Source organism: Lissotriton helveticus, chromosome 11, assembly GCF_964261635.1.
Source record: "Lissotriton helveticus chromosome 11, aLisHel1.1, whole genome shotgun sequence".
Classification (NCBI taxonomy): domain Eukaryota; kingdom Metazoa; phylum Chordata; class Amphibia; order Caudata; family Salamandridae; genus Lissotriton; species Lissotriton helveticus.
Genome location: NC_136072.1, coordinates 909,888,100 through 909,914,666, shown reverse-complemented (window position 1 = coordinate 909,914,666; position 26,567 = coordinate 909,888,100). Strand labels below are relative to the sequence as shown.

The 26,567-nt window shown below is 43.8% G+C and overlaps 1 protein-coding gene across 3 annotated transcripts in view; it reads right to left on the bottom strand.

Annotated features, from left to right (window-relative positions):
* Positions 1-26,567, bottom strand: part of SLC8B1 (solute carrier family 8 member B1) — a 206,171-nt gene that overhangs the window by 10,102 nt on the left and 169,502 nt on the right. For all 3 annotated transcript variants that reach the window (XM_078667148.1, XM_078667147.1, XM_078667149.1), the window contains 8 exons: positions 25,858-25,964; positions 25,012-25,179; positions 23,710-23,817; positions 22,685-22,741; positions 16,314-16,444; positions 14,818-14,959; positions 13,643-13,764; positions 9,682-9,835 (listed from right to left, as the gene is read on the bottom strand). In XM_078667148.1, the coding sequence (XP_078523274.1) occupies positions 9,682-9,835; positions 13,643-13,764; positions 14,818-14,959; positions 16,314-16,444; positions 22,685-22,741; positions 23,710-23,817; positions 25,012-25,179; positions 25,858-25,964 (989 nt within the window). The remainder of the gene's footprint in view (positions 1-9,681; positions 9,836-13,642; positions 13,765-14,817; positions 14,960-16,313; positions 16,445-22,684; positions 22,742-23,709; positions 23,818-25,011; positions 25,180-25,857; positions 25,965-26,567) is intronic.

The window sequence follows — 26,567 nt, the reverse complement described above, 5'->3', positions numbered from 1 at the left end:
TATCCCAGAGTTCCTACTTTCCCCAAAAACAAGATAATGAAATCCTTCTTTAAGGGGTCACATCAGGCAGCCCATCTAAGGGGTGTTACTAGCCTGGTACTGCACCATGCCTCCCTGCATTTCTAATTATCCACCTGTCCTGGTGCCAAATGGGCCTTAGGGTAGGGGGTGGTATCTCCCTGGTCTGAGGAAGCTGGGGTTGTACATCAAAGACTGCTGGGACTTTGAAGTCCCTGGCCCTGATATATTATATCACTAGATATCTTGATGTAGGAAGTGTGGACACCTACTTCTGGAGCAGGCATTGTTTCTGGCCTCAGAGAGCATTGGCTCTCACCTGCAGGGGGTCAGAAACCTGTCTGAGTGGCAGGCTGGATGATACCAGTCAGCCAGCACACTAGAGGCTGGTAGGTTTTCACTTGGCAGCTCTAAGGTTCCCTCTGGGTGACTGTCTTAATAAATCCATACTGATGCCAGTAGTGAATTTATTAAGACAAAGTGTTTGATACTAAACACCATAGGTTTCAACGAAGCTATCATGTGGCTGGGAAACACGTAATGAACAGGGCCCAGTACATACACTTACGATGGCTTCCTTGCTCACTTGTACTATCTAGTAATTGAACTAGTCAGAACAGGGGCATATCTCCTCAGGCAGATATGTCCACACATGTAATATAATGCAACCTGTCTTAAGGCTATAAGGCCTACTGTAGAGGTGACGGACATATATTGCATGAAGAAACCTCCGATCCGCCGACCTCGACCTCGCCGAAACCCCGTGCATTTGCAGAGCCAGAACAGGTGGAAGAGCCTTCTCCTACACCGCGGCCAAGTCCTGGAACGAGCTCCCGATCGACATTAGACGTGCCCCCTCCCTGAACACCTTCAGGAAGATGCTCAAGACCTGGCTCTTCGACTGAACAGAGCTGCTTATCCCCCCCCCCCAGCGCCTTGGGAACCTCACGGGTGAGTTGCGCGCTTACAATTCCCCTGATTGATTGATTGCATGTAGTGTGTGTGGGCATGGCACACAGGGTGTGTGCCATGTCAGGTTTTGCCTTTTGTCTGCACTATTTCACACAGCCTGCAATGACAGTCTGCATGGGTTTGGTGGTGGCTCCCTTAGGGTGACACAATACATGCTGCATCCCTTAGGGACCTTCTTTAGAACCCATGCCCTAGGGGTACCATATACCAAGGACTTACAAGGGTGCTAGAGGTCCTGCCAATTGGGCAACAATTGAACAGTTATCTTGTTGTAGGGAAAGAGCAATGGCGACCTGGTTAACAGATACCTAGTGCACTTCAGTCAAAATTGCATCAAATACCACTCAAAGTGCAGGGGGCCCATGTCAAAAAGAGGCACTCTCCTACACCAAGCACTTAATTTAAGCACTTTCACGGTAATGGTATTGAGCAGTCAATACTTACTCCAGGAGGGGCTTAGAAGCCTAGTATGCAATACTGAATTATATAAATATGAGCGAATACCTTGAATGTCCACTCTGTGGTTTGGTTTAGAAGAAATAACAGGAATTTAACAACAAGTTAGAAAAGAGTGCATCTAAAACATGGTCTACCTGGAAAACCAGAAGTGCGTAGCACCTTCTATGCCAGAGAACTGACCCTAAACATGTTTTTAGCCCTTTTATGCTAGGCACTATGTGTTGGACCTGGCCCTTTTGGCAGGTTCACCCCGAGACTTTTTGCTTTTTCCTAGCCTGTTTCTGGAACCTGGTGTTGGTGATTTTAGGCCTTGGCGCACTTTTTCACTGTGGTACAGTGTAAAGTGCGTGAGCTCTCTGTGTATGTGTGGTGAGTGACCTGCCCTCCCATAGGAATGAATGGGGAATATGTATGCCCATGGTAATTCCTGATGTGTGGGAGTGCAGGGTCGAGTTTGATATGTGCGAACTCATGAGATTGAACGCTGCGTAATGGTGTAATGGTTGTGTCTAGTCTAAAAGTGCCACTTTGAGAAGTTGGCATATTTGAGTAATTTGTGTCTGGCGTGTGATTGGCTGGTGAGCCTGGCCCAGAGTGCCTGGGCCTGCTTGTGGATTGACTGTCTGGTTTGAGGGTGACAGGGGCTGCAGAGCCCCAGGAGGTTGTCTGAGTCAGCCCGTGGATGAAAGGCAGCATCTGCTGCCAAGGAAGTGGGAGGAGATAGCACCTAAGTGTGAATGAGGCTGTGCCTGCCTGCCACAATGCTGGCTCCACCTCCCCGCTGGGCGACTGTCACCTCTATCCCTGATACTGAAAGGACTTCCCTATAACCAGCTCTAGCTGGTTCTCACACTGCCTGCACAAAGACTTCAAAGACTTTTCTGTGTATAAGAAGGGGCTGTGTCCCCTTCCAAAATGTTCTTGTTTCTGACTTGAATCTGCCAGGGGCGTGCTGCTGCTTGGGCTCAGGGGAATCCCTGGGCCCTGCCCAGCCCCTGGACACCTGATGGACTTTCCCTGGGGACCTTTGCCTGTGGTCCCCTGCTGCAGACTTCTGGGAACTTTCTCTTGCTTTTGCCTGGAAGGACTTGCTGCATCCCCTGAAGAACTTCTGTGGACCCTTCTTGCTATAGGGGTCATTTCTAGGGGCCTGTGGGTGCTGGCAGTGCCCCAGCGCGATGGAAGCGCTTTATTTTGTCCCATAGCGCTTGAGAGCGCTTTTTGCTGACATCCGAGCGTGTCGCCGTCACGCATTTTGCGTGAGGTTTGGCAGGTGCCTACCCTGCGACTTTGCCCATTTACTTATTTTGCGAGTGCCCACCTCGCTTCTTTATTTTAATGGCGAGGGTGCCCACCCCTCGTTATGCCCCTTTGTTCACCGCCGCGGCCAGAGCTGTGTGTCATGGCCGCCGGAGATGCCGCGCTATGATTGGCGGGCCTGGGAGGCTCGCCCTGTGAGGCCGCGAAGTGATTGGGCCACTGGTGGAGGTTTGTCTCGGAGCGCCGCGCTCCGATTGGTGGATTGGCCAGAAGAGTCGCCGCGTCACGAGGGGCTCGTTTGGAGAGCCGCGCCCTGATTGGGAGATCTGCCTTCCGGTCTCTCGTGTGCAGAGGGAGACCGGAGATTCTGCCGGCCCGGGCCCTGAGGGCAAAAGAGGAGAAGCGGAAGGATGGGTGGTTGCGGGGCTCCCGTGTGCCGAGGGAGCCCCGAGTGAGGAGAGCCGCCGATCGCCAGCGAACCGGTGAGTGGGGCAGAAGAAAGGGAGGGGCGCCGGGACACATGATCGGTGTCCGCCCCCCCCCCAGTAGCGCGAGCTCGCGCTTATTGTCTGTATGAAGCCACGAGGGCTTCAAGGGCGGCCCCGGTTGGCAGAGGGTCGCCCCACCGTATGTAGAGCCCGGAGAGGGCTCCTGGGCCATCTCCTTAAGGCTGAGTCCCCCGAGAGGGACTCCGACCCCCGCATTTTTGTTTGGCGAGCCTAGATAGGCTCAGGGGGCATATTTGTTTAAGAGCCTGTGTGGCTTCAACGTTTGTGGACACGAGTGTCTTCAGAGCCTGTGTGGCTCAGCAGTTGGCGCAGATTTATTCTAGGGGCTAGTGACAGCCCCTGGCGCAGTTTTTGTTGATTCACAGCTGCCCAGCAATTAGTGGGCAGCTGCACCGTTTAGGTCCTGTGTGCTTTCCAGGTGCCCAGCAAGTAGTGGGCACCTGCAACGTTTAGGTTCTGCGCCGTTGGCGCACCTCTGACTGGTGCTGCATGGCAGCGCGCCCTGACATTCTGGACACAGGGCTCTGCAGGCCCTTTATTGGATGGGGGCTGGTATGTAAGTTTTGCGCAATATGGTTATCTGCTATGTTTAGGATGGTAATTGTCTACTGTGTGTTTTTGCGCTATTGAGTTGGGTTGGGGCACCTCTGAATGTTTTTAATGCATCATGTGTCTTCCTTGATTTTACACCTCTGAATGTTTTTATGTATCATGTGTTCTTTCTTTCCTTACACCTCTGAATGTTTTATGCATCATGTGTTTACCTTTTTCCCTACACCGCTGAATGTGTTTTTGATGCATCATGTGTAATGTGTTCTTGCTTCTACCCCTAAATGTATTTTATTCTTAGGTGGTTGTGTTTTGCCTAGTATAGTTTATACTAGAGAGGTTATGTGTCCATGCGTGATCTAGGCCGATGGTTATTAGTATTGCGTAGTGTGTACCTACCTTTACCAGTAGTTACTGGATGTGATCTATAATTGTTATTTTGTGCTACAGTGATTTTATATCCTTTTATTCTAATTTCTGACAGTATTTCTATTTCTAAAAGTGTTGATTCTGACAGTGGCCCATGTGGCCCTGTCTTGTAAATAATCCCTTGTGAATATTGCCCGTGCCAGTTGGCACAATGTACATGTGTGATTTCTATCTGATGTGTTTTGACAATACAAAAGTTATTTTAATATAACCTTGTGTGGAGTTCCCTTTGTGGTGTGCCTAGGATGTTGTTGCTGTTGTGCGCTGGCGCAAATGCTTTACACATTGCCTCCGAGTTTAGCCTCACTGCTCGTGCCAAGCTACCAAGGGGGGTGAGCAGGGGTTATCTTGGCGTGTGACTCCCTTGCCCTGACTAGAATGGTGGTTTCTGCCTGGCTTTGGCGTCAGCCTTAGCCTACCAGAAATAGCCAGTTCTAACACTATGAATTCAGTTAACATTGATGTCTATGGCTTATGTTACTCATGACCTTAACGCCAGAAGAAAGCATAAACGTTATATTGTGCACCTAAGCAATGCATTTTACAGATAACCAACTAACAAATCATGGGTCAGTAATGGTGCACTTAAAACCAAACTTTCTCCAGACTAGGACAGGTTAGTATACCAAACTATGCAAACCATAATGGACACAATAGTTATCCAATAGGGAATTGTGTGGTTCAAATTGGGGCTTCTTGGAAGTATTCAGGCATTAAACATCGTGAATACATTAGAGGTACACAACACAGAGATACAATGTTACGCTCTTTGTCATGGCAATGCCTGGCCCTCTGAGTCTACAGAAGTGATTTTAATGTCTGGAATTTGAAGAATGTAAAAAAATAAAAGTCAGAGCTCCAGTGCCCGAATAGCCCACTGCTCTGCCAAAGTAAGTAAATACGCACACTTTCAAACAATGCTATTAGGCCCTTATTGGTGATAAAGGTGGCAGAAAGGGATGTTTTTTCCCCCAATTACCAGTGCTCAGTTGGGTGTGGCATAGTCACTGGAGTCCAGAGTAGAGTTAAATCCATTTGCCAAGCTGGACTGGTGCAGGACCAGGAAAATACAAAGATATACTTTTAGAGGTGAGAACGGGTTAAAAGGCGTTTATCTTGAGTACTGCCCATTGTGGTTATGATTCACCAGTCAGAGAGGCACTTACTGGTCCAAAAAATCCACATGAACCAGATGGAACAGTGGCTACTGGTCAGAACAAGCAGATTCTGACAATACTTTCAACTGTGCAATCTCCTGGAGAGGCTGGGAAGCAGAATAAAAGGAGCTCTTGAATCAGCCAACTCCTGGCCAGAGGGCTTAGTCAACCCTCATGGGGGAGGCAGGACAAGTAGGAACAGACAACCCTGAGGTATGTGGAGGCGATGATGGCAAGAGGGCACCTCCTCGACCGAAGTGTCTTTGTGATATAGCAGAGCAGACCGTTGAGGTGATGTTGTGGCTCTTTGCAGTTTCCATACATTGTGATGTCTTCATAAGGTCTTTCCAGTCACCCAGGCCTCCTCATGGAATAGCTCTCCACTTCCTGTTGGGTGCTGTCTAACTCCCCTATGCAGGCAGGTGAGTCGCTCCTCTCTCCACAGTCCTAGAAACAAGGTAGTTATGCTAGCTTTCAAGACTTCATTCCTAAGTCTGGAGAAGAAGAGACAACCCACCAGAGGATTCACACACTCTTCTGCCTTCATCTCTCCTTATGCTGTTGCAAACATCTATTCAGTTGTGAGCCAAACACTTTACTGGACGAGGGGCTCAATACTTTTCCTACCGGGAGGGTGTGGGCCTGGCAATCATTGGATGATGCTCTTTTTTAAAGTTCGGCTGTTGCTTCAATCCTTGGAGAACAATTTTCACATTCTTGAATCATCCCAATTTTGCAGGATAACCATCACATACAGGAAATGGGTTGGGTTCATAGTGGCAAGGAAAGCTACAACTTCAACAAAGGATCAGACTGCCAACCATTCATCAGATACACGTTGTTTTGAGGAGGGTGACCAGTGATGCATACATGCAGATTACACTATGTGAGATGGACTTCAGACTGATTCCAAAACCATGAACCTATGGGTTTGGTCTCTTGCTCATGCAACGCTCCACAGCTCACTCACTTAGATAGCGCTTTGCTCTTTGCCCACTTGTTTCTCTGTCAAGAACAGCAGCTCTAGCCTCAGCCCTACAGACATATATCTAAATAAAGAAAGTTCAGTGGCTTGTGTAAAACGCTCCCCCAAAAGAGGAACCACCATCTCTGGTAGTGTTTTACCATTTACAAAGAAAGTAAAAATGCAAGAAACTGCCAATGTTTTAACCATCTCTGAATTGAACCATACTTTAGTCAATGTCATGATGGAAAGATTTTCCAACAGGTCCGTGCCTCTGAAAAGAGAGATGGGATGAGGTGGAGAGAGTGCCCAAATAATCCATGAGTTTTGTTTCGTAAAGAAGAAATTAGCATTTAGCTAATCCAATGGCTAATATTTCAATTATTTGCCAGTATATAGAGGTATTAAAATGTACCTGAAGGTTGATTTTTGATATGAGCTATTAAACACTTGAAACTTGTTGATATTAAGTGGAGGTTCCATATCTAATTTCTATGCAATATTCAAAGTTATATTATTTTTTATTGTCTGCAACCTCTGAACTGGATAGTAAAAAATCACTTTCATGAATGGACATACCAAAAAGGCATTTTAATGATTATGTCATCAAATGAGTGAAGCCATAGTTTAGAATAGAGTTTGGGTAATGGTGGAGATGAGGAGATGCAATGTTTTTAATTCTGACTCTTCAATTAAAGGTGCCCAATTGTCAGCTGTGTGTTAACATGTGACGGTCCCAAGAGTATCGACACTATTTGCATACAGGTCAGTGGCTCACACAATTTTAAACTCTGAAAGTGATAGTCTGGAACTTACTACCCTTTTAAAGAAGCAAACCTTTGCTTACATTTTAATTTTTTTTCATCTTGTCAACCCTTTTTATCAATGGTTGTGTGTCGGAAAGACTGATTCTGGTGCATATAAATTATAGGCATTGATCTTGTTGGCTAATATCTCCTCCTAAGTCTTATTTCAGCTAGTCCATACACAAATGCCACTTTAGCACCACAAAGCCTGACCTGCTGCTGCATTCAAATGAAAGATCATGGTACACAGCAAGGCTGTCCCAATGAACTTCCAGTGGGAAGAATGAGGTAATATCTAGATAGAGGCATCAAGTCTGAATCCCCAGACAGAACCAATACCAATCAGAGCATCTCCTCAAAAGACATACACCGGGAACAAGAAAACACTAGCTACATGCACTATAGGAACGTTGTACACAAGATTTAGACATATTCTTTCTAGTGAATCCTGAGCAACCATTCTTTTTGTTTATTTACCATTTGTATGACTTTGTAGCTCTTTTGCCTCATCCACATGGTGCTGAGATTTTAATGACCAGTTGTGTTTGCTACTGTGTGGTTGTGTTATGTTGGGCAAGGATGGCTTGAATAGAAGTTCTGAAATCTTTAGACATGCTCAGGGATCAAAGCAATGGCTGTCGACCTTTGGTGGGAAACACAAGTAACAAATTTGAATCTCAAAGGGGCAACTGAGCTTTTTAATCATCTGAGGTGGATATATTTAGTATTATTACACTGAGCATCAACAACACCTTTTTGCAGTCCTCATGTGGCTAAGCCTGAAAAATTAAGCACTATATAAAAACAAATTCATACTTCTATAACATGAGAATTGTTATTGATGCAAACAAGCCTCAGAACCATATGACTTTTCTAAATCTCCTTCTCAACCCCTATTCTGCCCTTTTGTCCTCTCATCTTCAGTGCTCTCACCTAGAGGTTTTCACAGTCCTTTCACCTCTAGAGTTGTTATCCAAGGTCTCTCGTCTAGGGTGCTCACTTTGACACTGCTTAATCATGCTCTTTCAATCTTCCCACCACCAATGCTCACTTATTCCTCTCTCGTCCAATGCAGAACCCCAATGTTCAGTCACTCCTCTCACCTCCGATATTGCTCCCTGATGCTCATTCACTTCCTGCTCATTAATTCCTCTCATGTCCAGAACTTTTGAAATGCTTGTTCACTCCACTGCTGTTCCCACTACTTATGAACTTCCCTCACCTCCAGTGCAAATTCCAAATGCTCATTCACTCCTCTGACCTTCAACACAGCTTGCCAATGCTCACTCACTCTTTTCACTTCCATGTCATTTCCCCTTTGCTCATTCACTCTTTTCACCTCAAATATTCATTCCCTCCTTCCACCCTGAATGCAGTTTTGTAATGCTCATTCACTCCTGTCACTGCAAATTTGGTTTCTCAGTGTTCATTCATTCCTCTCACCTCCAAGGCTTTTCCTTTACTCCTCTTGCCCCCACGGCTGTTTCTTAATGCTCATTCTTTCCTCTCACCTCCATAGCTATAATCGCAAAGCTCATTCACCGCTCTTCACTGCTTATTCTCTCAGAATCATTATTCACTGCTCTCACTGCCAATCCTTCCCCAAACCTCGTTCACTACCACCTCCAATGCAGCTTCCCAATCAATCAACACTCTCAACTCACAGTGTGGTTTAAGATTTCTCATTGACTCCTCTCTCTCCTATGTTGTATCATTATACTCATTCATGCCCTTAGTCCCAATGCTGTTTCCCAATACTCATTCATTCCTCTGTCCTCCGGTGCTGTCTCCCAATCCTTATGCACCTCTACTCCTCCCGCTGCTGTTTTCCAACCCTGTTTCAAACTACTTTCCTCCAATGCGGTTTCCCAAAGATAATGGACTCCTCAATTCACCTTTCTCCTTCCAATGTTGTTTCCCAATCTCCAATGGTGTTTCCCGCAGCTCATTCACTCATTTAACCTCCAGTGATTTCCTGATGCTCAATCATTCCCCTCACTATACTGGTTTCTAGTGCTTATGCACTTGTCTTACCTCCAGTGTACTTTCTCAATGCTCATTCACTCCTCTAACTTCCACTGCTGTTTCCCAATATTTATTAATTGGTCTCACGCCCATTGCTGCTATCCTAATATTCACTCAGGGCTATTACTTCTAGTGCTGTTCCCCAATGCTCATTCACTCTTCTCGCCTCCACTGCTTCTGTCTCAATACTCCACTCCTCTCACCCCCATTGCTACAGTGAAAATGATCATCCCCTCCCCTTTAGCTTTTTCCCAATGCTCATTCACTCCTCTTACCTACATGCTGCTATAACAATACTTATTGACTCCTCACATCTCCACCGCTGTTATGAAAAAAACAATTCACTGATCTCATCTTGAATGCTATTTCCTAAGGCTCTCAACTCCTCTGCTGCTATCCCAATTCTCATTCACTCCTCTAGTGCGGTTTGCTAATGCTCATTCACTCTTCTCGTCTTCACTGCTGCTGTGCCAATGGCCAATCGCAGATCCCATATACAATGCAGTTTTAAAAAGCGAACTGATTACGCTCACCTCCAATGCTGTTTCCCCAAGCCAGCAGTGTTAGACCAAGAACAGTGTTGCTCAGTTTAAAGATCACGCCAAAGGTACGAAGGATGTTCACAGCTTCAGTGGCAGCAGCATTAATCCACAGTGCACTGACCAAGAACCCCAAGTATGAGAAAATCTAAAGCCAAGACAAAAGCATATACATACTGCTGTTATACATTATGTGCACATTGAGGATATAACAACTCATGAACCTATCAGAACCTGCGTGTAAAGGAGGTAAACATGGGATGTCTGGAGAAAAGACATTTGTCAGGTGACATAGAAAGATAAGGTCTGCAAGATAAGAATGTTTTTTTAGGAGAGAAGAGGCAGGAAGAAATACTTACTAGGGATATGTTTGAAAATGACTCTCTCTAGACAAGGTTTAAATCAAATAAAGCATTAGACCCTTTTTCAATTCTCCCTTGTGCCCCAAAAGTAAAGCAGAAAAATGGAGACTCCATCAGAGCAAAAGCAAGCAGCCAACATCCGGGGGACAAAGCGGTAAAAAATAAAAATAAGAAAAGAAATAAAAAACACTAAATGGAAAATCTCCAAGAAGCAGACAAGTGGAGAAGACACCCTTTCATCCCAGAGAAACAGTACATGGAGAATCCACCAAAGGGAGATGAAAGAATAGAAGCCAGCAATGGGTTTCAAATTCTCCAGAGGACATACACAGAGGTTATGTGGTACATTTCTTTACACTTAAATGTTAAGAACTGTGTTAATTTTATGAGGGAGTTCTCCAATGTTGAAATTTATTACACCTCAAATGTACAAATGTTTCCCCAGCTATCACTCCCTTTTGGAAGTGTTTGTCTTCAATCTACTTTTTCCCTGCTTCATACTAGCAGCATAATCCTGATATAGATATTGAGGAAGGACATGAGGTAGCTAGACAAGATAATGATGAGGTGGGTAGGAGTGAGAGGAGGCTTGCAAGCTTTGTTGAACTGGGTAGGATTGTGTAAGTTCATGTGGTGGAAAACTAAAAAGGCAGATCAGGGGATGAATGCTTACTTTAAATTATCTCTTCTAATGCGGAGATCCTTATATGCCTGTATCCCCAGACCTTTAAACTCATGTTCTTCTACATAATTGATATTGCACTATTTTAGAAGCAGATTCTAATTTCCAAATGAGAGTTTTGTTTATTATGGAGTTGATTCTTTTAACTCAAAATTCGTAACCTATATTTTAACTTGAGACAAGACGGAAGCAGAAGACCACCAGAAGAAGTGCATGAAGAATAATCCCAAAAGGTAGAGGGGGACAGGGACTCCCCTAGAGGAGGACAAGTTAAACAGACTCCTCACAGAAATCAGTAAACACAGAGATTCCCTTCTCGCCCTTCCCCGGGAGCAGGCTCTCAGTGATGCTCCTCAGGTACTGCACCATTAGGTTTTTACCATAATCAATGGCTATGCAAACAGCTCCAGTGCCAATGTACCTTACGACTATTCATGGAGTAAATCAGAATATATAAAGGAGTTCTGCCTTTGAAGACTGTAGTGAGTATCAATGCTCCACATGGAAATGGCTCCACAATTCCCCCCCCCCCCCCCCCCCCAGAGAATTATTAGGAATGAAGTGGGAAATGAGAATAACCATGAGTTCCAGAGAAGAGGAGGACAATTTCAGGGTGAAAAGAATTCAAAGAAATGATCATCAAATGAGATAATGCTTTATTTTAGGTCCTTTTGATGACACCACACTGTAGCATAATGGTTGGGAGTCAGCAATAGTTTAGGATACAAAGCATGCACAAGCAGTTCATTGTCAGTGATGCATTATACTGCAAGGTCAGGCAGTGATGAGGCAGAAGGCCTGGCAGAAGAGGGATGTATTGAGCCATTTATGGATGTTAATTGGCCACTTTGAGATTTCACTTCGGGATGAAAGTGTTCCAAGCTCATGGCCCTTGACATGTCAGAGCTTCATCCAAATGAAGGGGAATTTAAATTAGCTTGTAATGATTTTAGGAAGTAAGAGACACATGGACACGATTATGCTTTGACTTCCAGACAGCGAAGCTATATTATTATCCAGGTTCCAATGAGAGTCGGTGGAATAGTAATATGTTTGGTTTAGATTTGCCCTGTTAACTAAGGATATGGTTAGGTTTGTGACCATAAGGAGTACTCTTCAGAGTGGTTTTAATTTGCTTTGTTTTTGGAGGCCTCGCTCAAACGAAGCACTGGATAAGCAATGTGTTGACACAACATTTCAATTACATGCATCTTACCACAACATAATGTGATTTAAGATGAAGTGGTCCAGTTATAAAGGCATTTGTATACCAATGAGTAGTCTTCTCATCACACTATACAGTTGTAGATGTCAATGAGTTGAGCAGAAAGTACACATTCAATGTATTCTTTGTATGAAATATTGACTAAATACGTAGTATTTAAAAATAAACTGGGGTCTCATGAACAACTAATATAGAAGTGCTCTTCAATAGCAAGCAAACTAGTGGCAGCTACTTTTGACTCAGAATCCTTAGCTCTGTGACTTTAGAGACTGCGAAGGGCCTCCCAAAAGGCTACAATTAAACGTGTCATTAACTCCTTCGACGCTCATGACTAGCTCAGCTCGTCATGGAGTTGCCATTCATTTCAATGGAAATTACATGGGAAGGATGGAAAAGGCCTTAGCATCCAAGTGGTTAATGCACAGCAAGGAAGGCTGGTCATTCTAACGGTTTAGCCGAGGTGGCATGGTGAGCAAAAGATGATGGGTTGGAATGCTACCACAAGCGATTGCCAGTGGTTAGACAAATTGCAATCATTCCTCCCATCACCTTTTGTGTATTTCATTTACTGCCCTAAGTGGCATGAGTATGCCCAAACTTTGGTCCTATGCTCACTGTGTCACTGCAACCAAGCTGTACCCGGGTGATGCACCCATAACTAGGGAAAAAACGGTCCTTGGTTGTTGTGTTCCAGTTCAGGGAGGTTTGGCAGTTTGGGCTGGAGTGTCCCCCTGAGAAGCAGGATCAAGACTGATTAGCATATTGCTGGGTTCAAACTGAGGTGGCATGGTGTGCAAAAGAACGATGGGTTGGGATGCTACCCTGAGCGATTGCCAGTGCTTAGACAAATTGAACGCTTTCTCCCACCGCCTTTTGTGTTTAATTACATGTCAACTAAACCCTAGTGACTGTAGGAGCATTCTCTATGTGGTAGCAAAGAAACAGAAGATGATGAAGATGATGATGATATGATGAAGAAGTTTTTGGGGATGACATGCATCATATTCCAGTTTTACTGCATTAACTCCCCACTGATGGATGTAAAAGAACTGTATCAAAACCCAGCAAAGTAATCTTATGTACACAGTAGAATAGAGGAAGTGGAAAAAACCCAGAGTCAAAATTACATTGCCATATCGTAAGAGAAAACTCCAAGAAGGTCCACGTTATGTTTGCGAGTGAAAATAAAATGTTTCGCAGAAAAGTCTGATGTGAATTTCCTTAGCAATATAGTTAATCTAGAGATCAAAAGCAGAGTTAAAGATTACTCCAAAGTTATTGACTTTGATAACTGGTGAGGGTTTTAGTAGAGAGATAGGCCACACTGATGGGATAAGGGTGTGAGGTAGATCGCAATTTATAATTTAAGTTAAATCCACAATAACCAAATCACCCATCAAATAGTTCCAGAATTTTGCAGAATGTCTTTTTGCTCTGACTAGATGCAAAAAGGAGAGGGTAAGAAGAAACGTGCAAAAAGGAGGAAAGGCTTGAGGAGTTATGAAGACAATTCTAATCCCTTACTTTTTTTTTTGAGGGGCAGTGAATCTTCTAATGGGCCAAAGGTGAACCCACTCATTCAATTATTAGGAATTTCTTACTAAGATACAGGAGGAATGCTTGTATTCAAGGAACTTAATAATTGCTAAAGCCCTCTGTAGCCAGAAGGAGTTAGCGGGCTCTTACACAGTGATATTTTGGAGCAGACTCATTCTTTGAAGTAAAGAAGACGATCACAGCCAGCAGAGAAGATGCCAAAATGAACACTGTCCATACAGGAAACACTTCTCCGATCTTATATAGTCCGTCTGTGGGATGAAAAAGGAAGAAGGTCAATAAGGAGCACAACATTGTTTTCTTATCAAAGTTCAACGCAAACAGAATGATATACTGCTAGCTATCGATTCCATTCTTCAGAGATACCTGATAACAACCAGACAGCTGGTCCACCATGCAGATATACTTCCCATCAGTCTGTAATACAGCACAACTACCAGATGTATGACTGCATCAACCAGTGAATTAGAGAATAACCTGATGACCGGACACATCCTTCAGAGGCTCTAAAGAATTAACAGGATACATCCTTTTATGTCAATATACTGAGTAATGACCAATCTAATAAACCAAAATTACTTCTCAATTATCTTTCTATGAGGCGGGGGCACTAGACAAGTACCAGTAGATGTATCCTTTCATTCTGAGGTCTGAGACAACAATCGATAGCCCATCTCACCGCAGCCTAGTACTAGCTAACACCCAGGTAAACCACGGCATTATGTAGAATATCCTTTTAATCCATCACATCTTCCTAAACTACTAGACAAAGACCAGTTGTTTTGTCCAACTATTCATTTTTACCACAGGGCCAAAAGTTCTAGATAAGCACCAGAAACTTGCTACTCAAATTAAGGCGCCAGATGACACTTAAATCTTCCAATTATTCCAAGAAACAGGTCAACTACCAAAAGACCTCACTCATCTTTCTGAGTGATTAGACATTGAGAAGCCTGTGCATCCTGGAATTCCTTTTTTTAAAAACTTGCATTATTCATGTTATCTTATTTGAACATAAACTTAGTGCATCTCAGATTCCGTTACATCACTGATATTGGAAATCAGAAAGATCAGGCACGTGAACAAAAGTTGATGTGTCTAAAGTGGCAATTCAGCTGCATCCTGTCATTCTTACTACCAGATTAACAACCAGTTGACAATGACATTTGTCCTAAGCTAAGTAACATACCTATAATTGATTTGTCAATCCCTACTGCTCCATTCCCACACCAAACTTCGACTTCAACAATTAACCAGCATTCCCAAGTGCACAAGCCTATTTAGTTGCCAAGGGTGTAACTTACATGTCCCAGACTTTAATGTCAGGATGCACACAAGCGGACCGGTGATCACATGGAGGCAGTTGAGGGGTCTCTTCCAATTTCGATCCTCCTTATCTGGGTCTACAACAGGCACTGTGAGCAGCAGCACAATCTCAATAGGCATCTAAAGAGAGGAAGTAAAGGAGTCAAAAACAATCACAGTGAAAATAAATTGTAAATGAGCAAGCAAACATGGTCAAAGGACCATACAAATTACATCCCTACAATTAGGGAAGGGTGAGCAACCAAGAGAAAAGTACAAGTGGTATGGGTTGGTAAATGGGTATAGATTCATGACATTGGTGAATCAAGAGTCTGCGCAAGTAAGGTAGTTGAGCACGCACGAATAAGCAGAATAAAGTTAATGAGATAAGCAGGCAAAAGATAACAAAAGCCATGTTAAGTGGAGAAAGCATAAGGCTCGATATGGCAGTGCAGTGAGGGAAGAGAAAGCACATACTCGTGAAGGAAACAAAGAAATCGGGTAGGAATAGGATAGGCCCAAAAGAATCAACAGTGATTAAGAGAAAACAAAGGGAACCAGTAGCTAGTGCCAAAACGAAATTATCTGGACAGCTCAGACATGAGTGAGAAAAATGTTTCGAAACAGGGTGAAAAATCATAATATGCAAGATAAAGGTGCATGCTCAGAGAATAAACTTGAGGAGTTGCATATGAGGTCTTAAGAAAATAGAGACAGCTGAAAGAAAAGCAGAAATAGGATGGGAGCACATTAAAAAAAAGGGGGAGTAGATCATAAAAGTCCGCAATGGTGAGCATGTGGAAAAAGCGAGCTAGAACAGTTAGAAGAAGGTATTGGAGGAAAAAAAGCAAAATCTACCAGGAGCAGGAACAAGAGGGAGAATAGGTTGTGCCACGCAATCCTCCAGGTCATACACAGAAAAGAGGGAAAGCAACAGAATGTACCAGAGGGTGATCAGCCATTACCCCGCTCTACCTACCCCACTTCCCACCTCAACCGCCCTCCACCTTCAACAGCCCCCATCACCTCCTACATGACTTTCTTACAGCCCAACAACCCTAATCCCTCCTTCTTCCTGGCCGATCTCTTCAACATTGAACCAACCCCTTACCTCACCCCTACTCTTCCCAATCCCACCTTTTACCCAAAATCATCTCTGTCCCACATCATCTTTCCACCCATCACATTGGCAGTTGCAGACTGATGTCCTAAAGCTACTGAAAGTTACCCAGCACCCATGAGATCTCTCCAATGCCAGGGTTCTCTTCCGCTTCCTCCTGACCCCTTCCTCACGCCTTCCTGTCCTGTTACCCATCAGACTTATCTCGCTTTCTTCCCACTGAGCCACTCATTCCTACCTTTGGCTAGCTATAACATCAATCACATTCTTCCCATTCCCATCAATTCTACTTTCCACACCTCACTCCTGCCACTCCCAGTTCATTCTAATTTCTATCCTCTCCCACAGGCAGGCCCATGTCTTCAGCTTAGTTACCTTTATAACCTTAATCATCCGCCAAGGCCAGGCTTTCCTCCTCCACTTCCTCCAGTCTATGGGGTTCAGAGACCGTAGCAGGATCTGGGTTGTGGTCTGCTGGTAAGTGATCAGTGGCTGATATTCATCATCTGAAAAGAAGACTGATGATTTAGCCAATCTTCCTTGCGGCCAATGGTGAGAGATGAGTGTATCTGTTCCATTTTTTGGTGGGGGAATATGTAGTAGGGGAAGGAGGGAATCAGTGCTCTGCTTATCTATCCAGCACAAGATACAGACAGACCCACTGATGCTTATTTTAGAGCAAACATGTGGTGGCTAAAGTATGGGTCCACAAGAATAAGATGGTCAGTGCTGAATCTGCAAGCTGTGCTACCTTCAAGACCCCAACCTGGAAAAAAGATGTCTCTTCCAGAACTCCAGCGTCCAACTTCCAAGCAATCGCCCCAATCAAGGCTGCAGTTCATTATATGACCGGCTGTAAAGTCAAGCAACACAGCACCACCCTCCTCTCTCAATAGTTAGAGCAGGGCACAAGTCGGGGGTACACACAGGTACACGGCGTCCACCCACTATTTTCACAGGGTGGACACCGTCCCCCTGCCAAAAACTTGGGCCCCACAGAAATATGCTGAACTTGTCCCAGTGTCGTTTTCAGACACTGGGACACGTTCAGCAGCGCCTGTACATTGTCTGCTTTCCAATCCCAGCAGCAACGTGCAGGCAGCGAGAGAGATTTTTTTTCACCTTCAGCTGGGCCAAGTTAAGGGGCCATCACGCATCATTTTGTTTGAATATCCTGTCCGGAGTTGGCCTGGAACCTCACACTTTAATGTAAATGCCATGGAGTGGGAACAAAGGCACACAGCTTGTTATCTCTTCATAGGTACTTCAGAGAGGCATGCTTTTGACTTTGTTCAGTCCTTGTATATAAGAAATGTATACACCGTAAGATTGTCACGTGTCACATGACCTTCATAGCTCACTGTGCTATATTACAAGGATTACAATTTAAGAACTGCAGTTAACAAAAGGATCTCTTCATTAAAAGCAGTAGCCCACTTTACTATCTACATCAAATCAAAATCGGTCATCTGCATGTTACGCGATGTGCTTTGCAGGAGACCCATTAACCCGCTATGCTACTTTGATTCAAATCTGGGACTTCACAAAACACAGATCTCTCCAGCACATACGTTAACCTCCAGAGTTATCTCACCATTATTACTATTCCTTGAGACTTACCGGACACCTTTCCAGCAGATGCCTTCACCCATTAAATATTTTGAAATGCAGACTTTGCAACCTATCAAGCAGAAAAGATCGACTGCCATGCTTCTCCTTATTGCAAATTTCTTTGTGACAGGGTTTAAAAAAAAAAAATTAGTTGAGGCCCAGATTTTGCATCAGGATTGAGCCACTTTTTTGGCACAACCTGGACTCCAAATCTCATTTGTCAAATCTCATAATGTGCTTAAATGTACTCATGATATTTCTGATAAACATGTATGAGGTCTTATTATCTGATATCACTACTTGTGATGTCACATCCAATGAGGTCACTTCCTGTTATGTCGCATGCAATGTCACATGTCGTGACATCATGCGCTGCAAATGTCACTTGTTATGATTTCACTTGCATACTGCCTAACCTGGTTAGTCCCCACCACTTCTTTTTTTAGTTCTCGCATAGCAACGCAGCGCATGCGCTGTCGCCTCGGCAAGACCTATTGTTGTCTGTTTGGTGGGCGAAGAGGGACAGGATATGTGCACGCTTTCATGACAGGTCATGTGATCGCATACGTCTAACAGCTTAGCTGAAGACACAACAGATGTGCGCGTACGGCTTAAACAAGATGTGCACGCGTATGGCTCTGCTGGGTTGCTTCCTCTCTCCGCGCGCAGGACGAAACATATGCAGGCGCTCTGCTCTCTCTCCGCACGCAGGACAAAACTCCCAAGTCAATGGCTCAAGCCAGCTGGTCGAAGAAAGCCAGTGACTGAAAGGGGTGGACCCAAAGCCCATTCCTTTGGTATATTGTTAACAAAAGGTCTATTTGATACCTCTGCTTTCACAACCCAGACCCAAAAAGGATTTTATGTTGGACACCCTCTTTTATAACATATTTGTTACTTTGCATTGGGATGGTGCTTTTCTTCCAAAAGTGGGTGAACCTGAGGCTTCTCCCCACAGCACACAGGAGGTTTATTTCTATTTACATAAAACACTAGGGGTCGTCTGCAAGTTCAAATTTGATGCTTGCTTGGTGAATCGTACGATTAACCTTCTAAAGATGGATCTGAATGAAACAAAACTCATGACGATGAAATTTGCCAGAGGCAATAAACTTATATTATCTTGGATTATCATACCAAAAATATGTATGTAAAAAAGATGAGTCGCCTTGTAGAGGTTGTTACCCCTTCCTATAGCTGCAAGTCTGGAATGGAAAATCGATTAATTCTGCTTCCAGCTCACAAGGGACTATGTAAATGAGACAATTTATGGAGGGCTGGTTTCCAAATCAATAATTAGAACATATACATGAAATATGATGCCACAGCTCCTGTTGCTCATCTGGGACAAATGACTCTCCGTCTAAACTATAGGAGGAAAGCTTTAGTGATATTTCTGGGGGTCCCTCCAAACTGCAAGGAAGTGTCAATTTATACAAAGTTAGGATTAACCAATAAAAAGGATTAGACTTGTTATAATTGAAAAAGTGGCTTCCTATGTGACTCTTTCTTTGCCTTTCATTCCATGAACCATGTCTTCAACTCTAACAAGTGAAGCATTTACACAATGAGTTACAGGGCAGCACTGAATGTGGTGCTTTTTAAATAGTATTCTGCTAATGTATTTAAACAATTAAACAATTCTAAAGGAATCGACATAGTGAAATAAATAAACAAGCATTTGCAATGCAATAGGTCTCGCATTTACGCGAGTTTGAGCTATTGGCATTGTAAATGACAATGCCTTTTATTTCTGCTTTTGTTTTTGAGATATAAATAAAAGGCATTCACATTTACAATGCCAGTAGCTTAAACTTGTGTAAATGTGAGACCTTTGCATTGCAAATGCTTGTTTTAGCTCTATGTGCGTGAAATTTGGAGAGACTTCAATTACATTAAACAGGTTCCCATAAAAGCATTTTTACTTTGCCCCAAAATGAACAAGAAAATTACTTTTGAAGGCAGCACCCATTTGAAATGACGCTCCGGGAACAATAAACCAATGGCTGTACAGGAGTTTCAGCAATAAAAAATAATCGAAAAAAATTAATGCAAGTCACCAAAGGGAAAGCAAAAAAAGCTAATTATTTTTAACAAAACCCTGCAACACTAAAAAAAGGAATATTAGTAATGTCCAGAGTTAAGCGTCCCAAAATGTTGACATCTTCAAATTTCCCACGGATTACAACTACATTCATGAGAAAAACATATTTTTTCAAAAACGCTTCCTCAATGACCTTTTCTCCACAACATGCTGTAGAAGAAACACCTTCTGTCTCTCTCGTACCGTTTTTCTGCAGCTCACACCCTCTGAAAAGAGAGACGAGGGGACAGACAAGTGACATGCATGCACCACGAGACTCTAAGGGCCAAACTGCTAAAACGTTCGCAAAAAAATTACATTTCAACCTACCGATCGAAACATGTTTTATATGGATACTGCTTGGAAGGGGCAAATGTTGGCTCAAATGCCAACGCAAGAGGGGAAAGTTTATTTCGTTCTGTACCAGTACATTCAGCGACATCGGGAGTTAGTTGGTGAACCCTAGAGTGTCTCCCGGGTCAGCCCTTGACATTGTGTGTGTCCATGGGCAAAGACTAGGCCTTTCTGCAGTCCTCAGAAAAGTTTCTACAAGTGGTCTGGAGTTTTAAACCCTTCTCACACCGTCTTTAAAGAGCAAGTGAGCCGTTCTCGCCCCAAAAATTATCTCCAGAGACGTATAGTTTAGAAACGGAAACGTGTCTCCAGGAAAAATGGGGACCATAATGGGCGAAAACATTTGCCTGCAATTGAGACACAGTAATTAAAATAGCAAGTCAGGACTATTGGCTTTGTCAATGGATGTTAAATGCATACAATAAAAAACCAGCAACTATGGCTTGTATATAAGAAAAAGCTTCCACTTAAGCCCTGGTGACGCCACGACAATAGTACTGCTCCTGAGTTTCTAAAAGAGAAGGGAAACCCAGAAAAAAAATGACTCTCTTAAGGATTTTCCTGCCCCTACAAGCTCACCCGGCATGACATCATACCGTAACTTCTCCACTAGTGCAGTGTGAGCATGCACACATCTATGTGCCTGCTGTCACTGCAGTCCGGAGAAAAAACGACCCGCCTGTGCCAGGGCACAAAACAGAGCCTGATACTGACCTGTTTCAAGGCCCCCTTTAAAAAAACGCCGGTGCTCAGCACCGGTAAGACCCGGCCCACTTAAAACCCTGCTAGTAAAATAACACTGTCTCTGGTGTGTGATTCTTGTTGGGATGGGTCAGTTTTAAAGTATTATTGAAGTACAACTAAAACATTAATAGCCAATAATTAGTACTCGAGTGCTAAACACAGACATATTGACAGCATCACCGTATTTAAGAGTGACATGCAAAAGTGTAATCTATAGTTTGGCATTAATCCGCATTTGCTCTTTGTTGAGTAACTCTCAAGTGTAACACTGGAGGGGGGAGTGTGGTCTGTATTGTGTGGTGTCAGCAGGTGAGCTGGAAGTACCTCTGAATCTGTTCCTGGTCACTCAAATATACTGACGGGGGCACTCCGAATGACAAGAGAGGTGCACCTGATGGTGAACGTGTCAATACATTGGGTTTAATCAGAGAGTTTAACAAAGTTAACGAACACTCTTGCCACTGCACGCACATTCCCGAAGGAATCTATATGTGAAATGTGATTTAGTTTTGTTTATAAATTCTCAAATGCACGATATTATTTAAATAAGTGTTTGGGACTCCTTCCCCTGCCATGCCCCAACTTCCACATCTTTTGGAAATTTCTAAACGTGTATTCACCAATTTAAACTAGAAAAAACAAACAAAACATCACGGCTGCGGCCCGGGGGCAAAAGCAGGAAGTCAGGCATCCTTGCCTGTGACAAGGGCGGGGCCTGTGATGCGGCTGGAAGAGGCTGGTTGGGCTCGTTCACGCGGGGCTCCCATGAGGAAGGGAGAGCCCTGCGGTAGCGGTGAAAGTCTTCAGAAGTCCGAGAGGCGGGGTGTGTTTCTGCAGGGCTCCCGTATTCTGAGGGAGCCCTGCAGAGCGTCACATTGGAACCCCGAGCAGGCCACCAAGATGAGTCTCTGCACAGCAGCCCGGTGGGTGGGGCTGCATGCTGGCACTAGCGAGTGCCTATCCTGAGCGGTCCCGCCGTTGCGGGCCACTCCATCGGGGCAACGTTTAATTATAGAACGTCTTGGCCATTTGGTGCGGGGTGAATAGAAAGTGAAAGTCCTGAGGACGCAAGGGAGACAGGAGAAGTGAACGGCGTTAGAGGCGCGTGTACGATGCGCCACACCGGGTGAGTTTGCACGTTTCCTCTTGGTGGAGGGAGGAGGGGCTTGGTCGTGCCAGGGAGCCGGTCTTAGAGGCGCGTGTACGGTGCGCATTGACGGGCCGTGGAGCCCACGGCAGAAGGGAGAGGGAAAGTGAAAGTTACTCCACGAGGCTTGCAAGGGAGACAGGAGATGGGCACAGCGCTTGAGTGTACGTGGTGAACGCACGCGTTCACCGATCCGACCTGCAGCCTGCGCATGCCCATCTCCTGTCTCCCTTGAGAGCCCTTGAAAGCATAGTCGAAGACTATAGGTCTCGCACCTGCGACAGCGCTTCGCGCTGCATCGCAGGTGCGAGACCTAAAAATGAACAATCTAGTGAGGATTATTTTTCCTCAAAGGTGCTACTTTGAAGTCATGATTGGAAAAATAGCTTTAAGGTTTTATTAGTCTGAGTAGAATCAACATTATCAACAATTTCATTCATACCAGATTAAAGTTAAATTTTCTAGATTCGTTTAGATTATGTTACACTAAAGTAACCCATACATTCTCCCTCTGTGGCCACATAAAATAATGGTACAGGGAAGAAAAGAAGACGGCAGCACTAAGTTTTAAGATCTGCAGTTTGTAAAATACTATAGAGCCATATTGAAGGGTGGAGCAGGGGCAGTTTCATCAAGGGACACTACTGGCAAATATGGTGTATCCCTTGTTTAAATAAATGTAAAAACCTGTCAGAAATGTTGCAGGGCATCTGAACTAAGTTTTGTGACTTGATTCCAGTAGTCTCTTCCTTGCTGTCTAGGGGTGCAGCTGACCATATCTTGGGGGAGATACTGAAGCATACTTACCAATATCCGAGATACTGCCAAGAGTAGATGGTATCTCCTCAATGTCAGATAGGCGATCTGAAAAGTAATCGTACAGTAGGATGAGCCAAGATTGAATTGAATTGAATTGAATTGTGACACAAAGAAGCCAAAGATAAGGGAAGACAAGGAGGCAGACTTGACTTTGTGTGTAAGAACAGGAACAAAGGAATAGATGCAGGGTGTGGGTAAACAGGAGAGGTTGCGCCCATCGAATTACTTATCTGAAGAAATACGTCATCACTTTCAAACTGTTGTAAGCTTGGGCCTAATACTGCCTTTAAATTTAGTTCTGTCTGTGGAAAATCTTTTTGAAGGTAAAATCTAGAGCTCTCGTATCATCTCATTTTAGCTGTACGTACTCAAAGGGTCTTTACATATAACCTAAGGAGCTTCTGCAATTCCTAAGCATCAGACCCCATCAGGGCCCAAAGGTCTAACAAAGGAACACGGGTGTTTCAAAAACGTCATCATCATCTAATCTCAAGGTCAAGGCTGGCTTTCTCACCATCACCCCTTCCACATTTTACCAGAGAAACATACAGCGGTATAGCACCATGAGATTCATTGCACACCCAGAGGTCCCCTCACCATCTGAAATAAGGCCTGTTCAAAATTCCAAACCTTCAACACTCCTTAGTACACAGTGATGAGGAAGTCTTATTCCATATGAGCCAAGACTCATTTAAGCTCCCATACGATTTTACGGCATGTCTTGATCTTACTCACTTGACTAGTTTTCTATGCAAACAAGTCCCCTGGCATCATGTGTCGACCAAGGCACTCAGATTCTGCATTTACCTTGTTTTGTGTGTGACCAGAGGTGACTTTAGTTCGCTCTCTCACAGATCCATAACATTGGAACTAATGTGGTTTGATGCGCAAAGGTCCAACATAAACCATATTACGTTCCACATTTGGTGCCGGACTGTGGCATTTGGACCTTCATTATCTGGGCTAGAGTATCCAGAACTTAAATCTACAACGTTCACACCTCCTACACTTACCCGATTCTCCTTGAATGCTGGTCGACAGTCTTTGGCTCTGCCTCTTTTTGTAGATCCAAGTTGAGATAACAACCAAGAAGACATAGAAGATGTATAGGCCGAGGTAACCTAGGGATGGGGCAGAGATGCATGTATTAGAAGGGCACTGTATGCACCCAGAGGCCTTTATCAGAAGCTACCTGTAACAGACCAGGTAATGGCCCATTGCAAACTGTTAATAATAGAATGGTTCCTACAAAAACATGGTTTTGATGGATTAGATAGATGCTGTAAATAAGACATTTAATAAAGAGAGGGCGCATGCTTGGTCCTTATCAAAGAGATATTTAAGGGGCTATGCACAACCTTCTAGTGTTGGAAACACAAAAGACCTAAACTCAGACTCATTAATGGTGACTCATTAATGGTGAGAATACCTACAAGAGTCTCTACAAAGTCCATAAAAACTGGTATTGAAAGAAATCACTCAAGGAGCAATTAAATAAACACAATAAGCTGATGCAAATGTCTATTAATTATTGGGATTCCATGCCATTAACAAACTTACAGACATTGCAATGTTAAGAATCTAATATAACATAATAATATAAGAAGGAACAAGATTATAAATACCTTTAATTGTGAATCGAGCCAGTACTCCAAGAGCAACTCAGTGCTCACACAATGTGGTTTTGAATGCATCACAAAGTATTCTGAGTGAGTAAGCATTATTGAGGAAACAAGAAGGGCTCACATTGACCAGTCACTGCTAAGACAGGAGAAGGTTTGTAGACAGGGGCATTAATGATCAAAAAAGGACCTTGTAAGGACTGCTCATAGGTAACATGTGGGAAGGAAGTGATTCTCCACATCATCACAACAGAAGGGAGAGGCTACTGATCCAAGCAGCAATGTGTTTGAGCAGAAGGACCAATTATGCAATTTCAAATGCCTGTTTTTTGTGTGCACTGTGATAAGTCAAACTATGCATGATGTAAGAATGCTGCCTTATCAAGATAAGTATGGAGGGTTCATCTGTCCAGGTGAATATGGACATGTGGCTCATGAACATCCACACAGAGGTGGCAGCAGAGAGTAAAGAAGCAACCAGGCAGTATGTGGAAGACTAGGAAACATGAACCCAGGGTTTGACACGTAAGGCACAGATAAACAAAAATGGGAGTTAATGGGCAGCAAATAGCTGGTCAGACACTGGAAGTCAGATTCTAGCAGATTTCAGTTTCGGTGTGGTTTGTAGAGGTTTAGATAAAGGGTGCAGTGTGGACTGGCAGCATTGGCACTCTGGAACACACTCAGTCTTACCCAAGGACTCGCTTAGCTTGATCCGGCCGAGGTATAGAAGGAAGAATGTCAGGAAAATAGCCAGGATGTAGAAAATTATGTCTCTCAGAAAAGGCCTGGATGCTGCAGTAAATGGTTTAACTATGGCAATCCCACCGGCCACCACAGTGGTCACGAACACGCCGGCACCTACAGGCACAAGAATGTCATGAGAGTTTAAATACCAATCTCCAGAATACTCAAATCAAATGATAAACATTCTACAAACACTGGACTCACAACATCAAATATTCTACAACCAGGAGGCTATCTTCATGCATTAGCCTCCCTGTGTGGTGACACAAGAAGTTCTGTTATCGCCTTGTGACCTATTTAACCCCTTCCACAACTGCTATTATCCCTTTCTGCGCTCACTTATTCCAACTCTAAAACAATTCATTATTTCCTATTCCAGTGGGTGATGGTAGGGTGAGAAGGGACTAGCAAAATGTGGATATATTCTGATCCCAAGATATATATGAATGCCTTGCTGCTGTAGCCAAGTCCTGTGAATGTCTATCAACACTAATTCTCTATGGGTTCTAGAGTAGCCTGCTACTTGCCAAAAAAGCGCTTCAACACCCCATCAGGGGCCCCAAGCGCTATATAATTGCAACTCTTTTTCCCTCCGCTATCCTTCTCAATACAAGTAACTGACTAACCTATCCACCGTTCAAATTACTTTCATATTTCACTATACTAATTCAACACTAATCCATTATGGGTTCCGGAGTAGCGTGCTACTCACCGAAAAAGAGCTTCAACGCCTCGTCAGAGGTAGTAAGCACTATATAAATGCAATCACAAAACAATACAAAAAAAACGTACCAAAGAGCGCTCCAATGGCAAGTCCAGCAGTCCTGGGGTCTGAGAAGGCCACTACAGCACTAAAGACATCAGGAGCACCATTGCCAAAGGCAAGAAATGTGACACCATGAGGAGCATTAGGTCAAGGAAAGCAGAGGGTATGATTTGGTTGAAGAGCCCTACAAAGTGAACAAATCTGGGGTACTGGGAAAGCTGAGTAAATCTTAGCAAAATACAATACAGTCATAAAAGAATACAAATGCATGTCTCAAGTAAGAGGGCAGACATGAGGCCAACAGTGGAATACTTTTCTCATCCGATATGGAAACACACTGCGGTTCTTGAAATTACTTACTATCTTCTTATTTTAACGTTTCCAACAAGAAGCATTCTTTAAATAAACTCTACAGTTTATAAGGAGGACCTGAGAGCATCAAAAGGGAGACTGTGTATGCTCTATACTTACTGTGAGATGGGTTACTGAGTCTGAGGTGGAAAGTTTAGCCTCCAAAACACTCTTGACTTTAAGGAGAAGCTCAGTCAACCAGTGAAGGCTTAGCATGCGAGAGGTGATGTGGAGGATGAGAAAAGATTCCACAAAACATAACATGCTAATAAACATGACAAAGGTTAATATTCCACAAAACTATTAATTTTAGGACTTGCTCTTAAAATTAAAGTAACAGACCTTGAAAGTACAGTAAAAGTTTAAATGGAGAGGAAGTGTGATT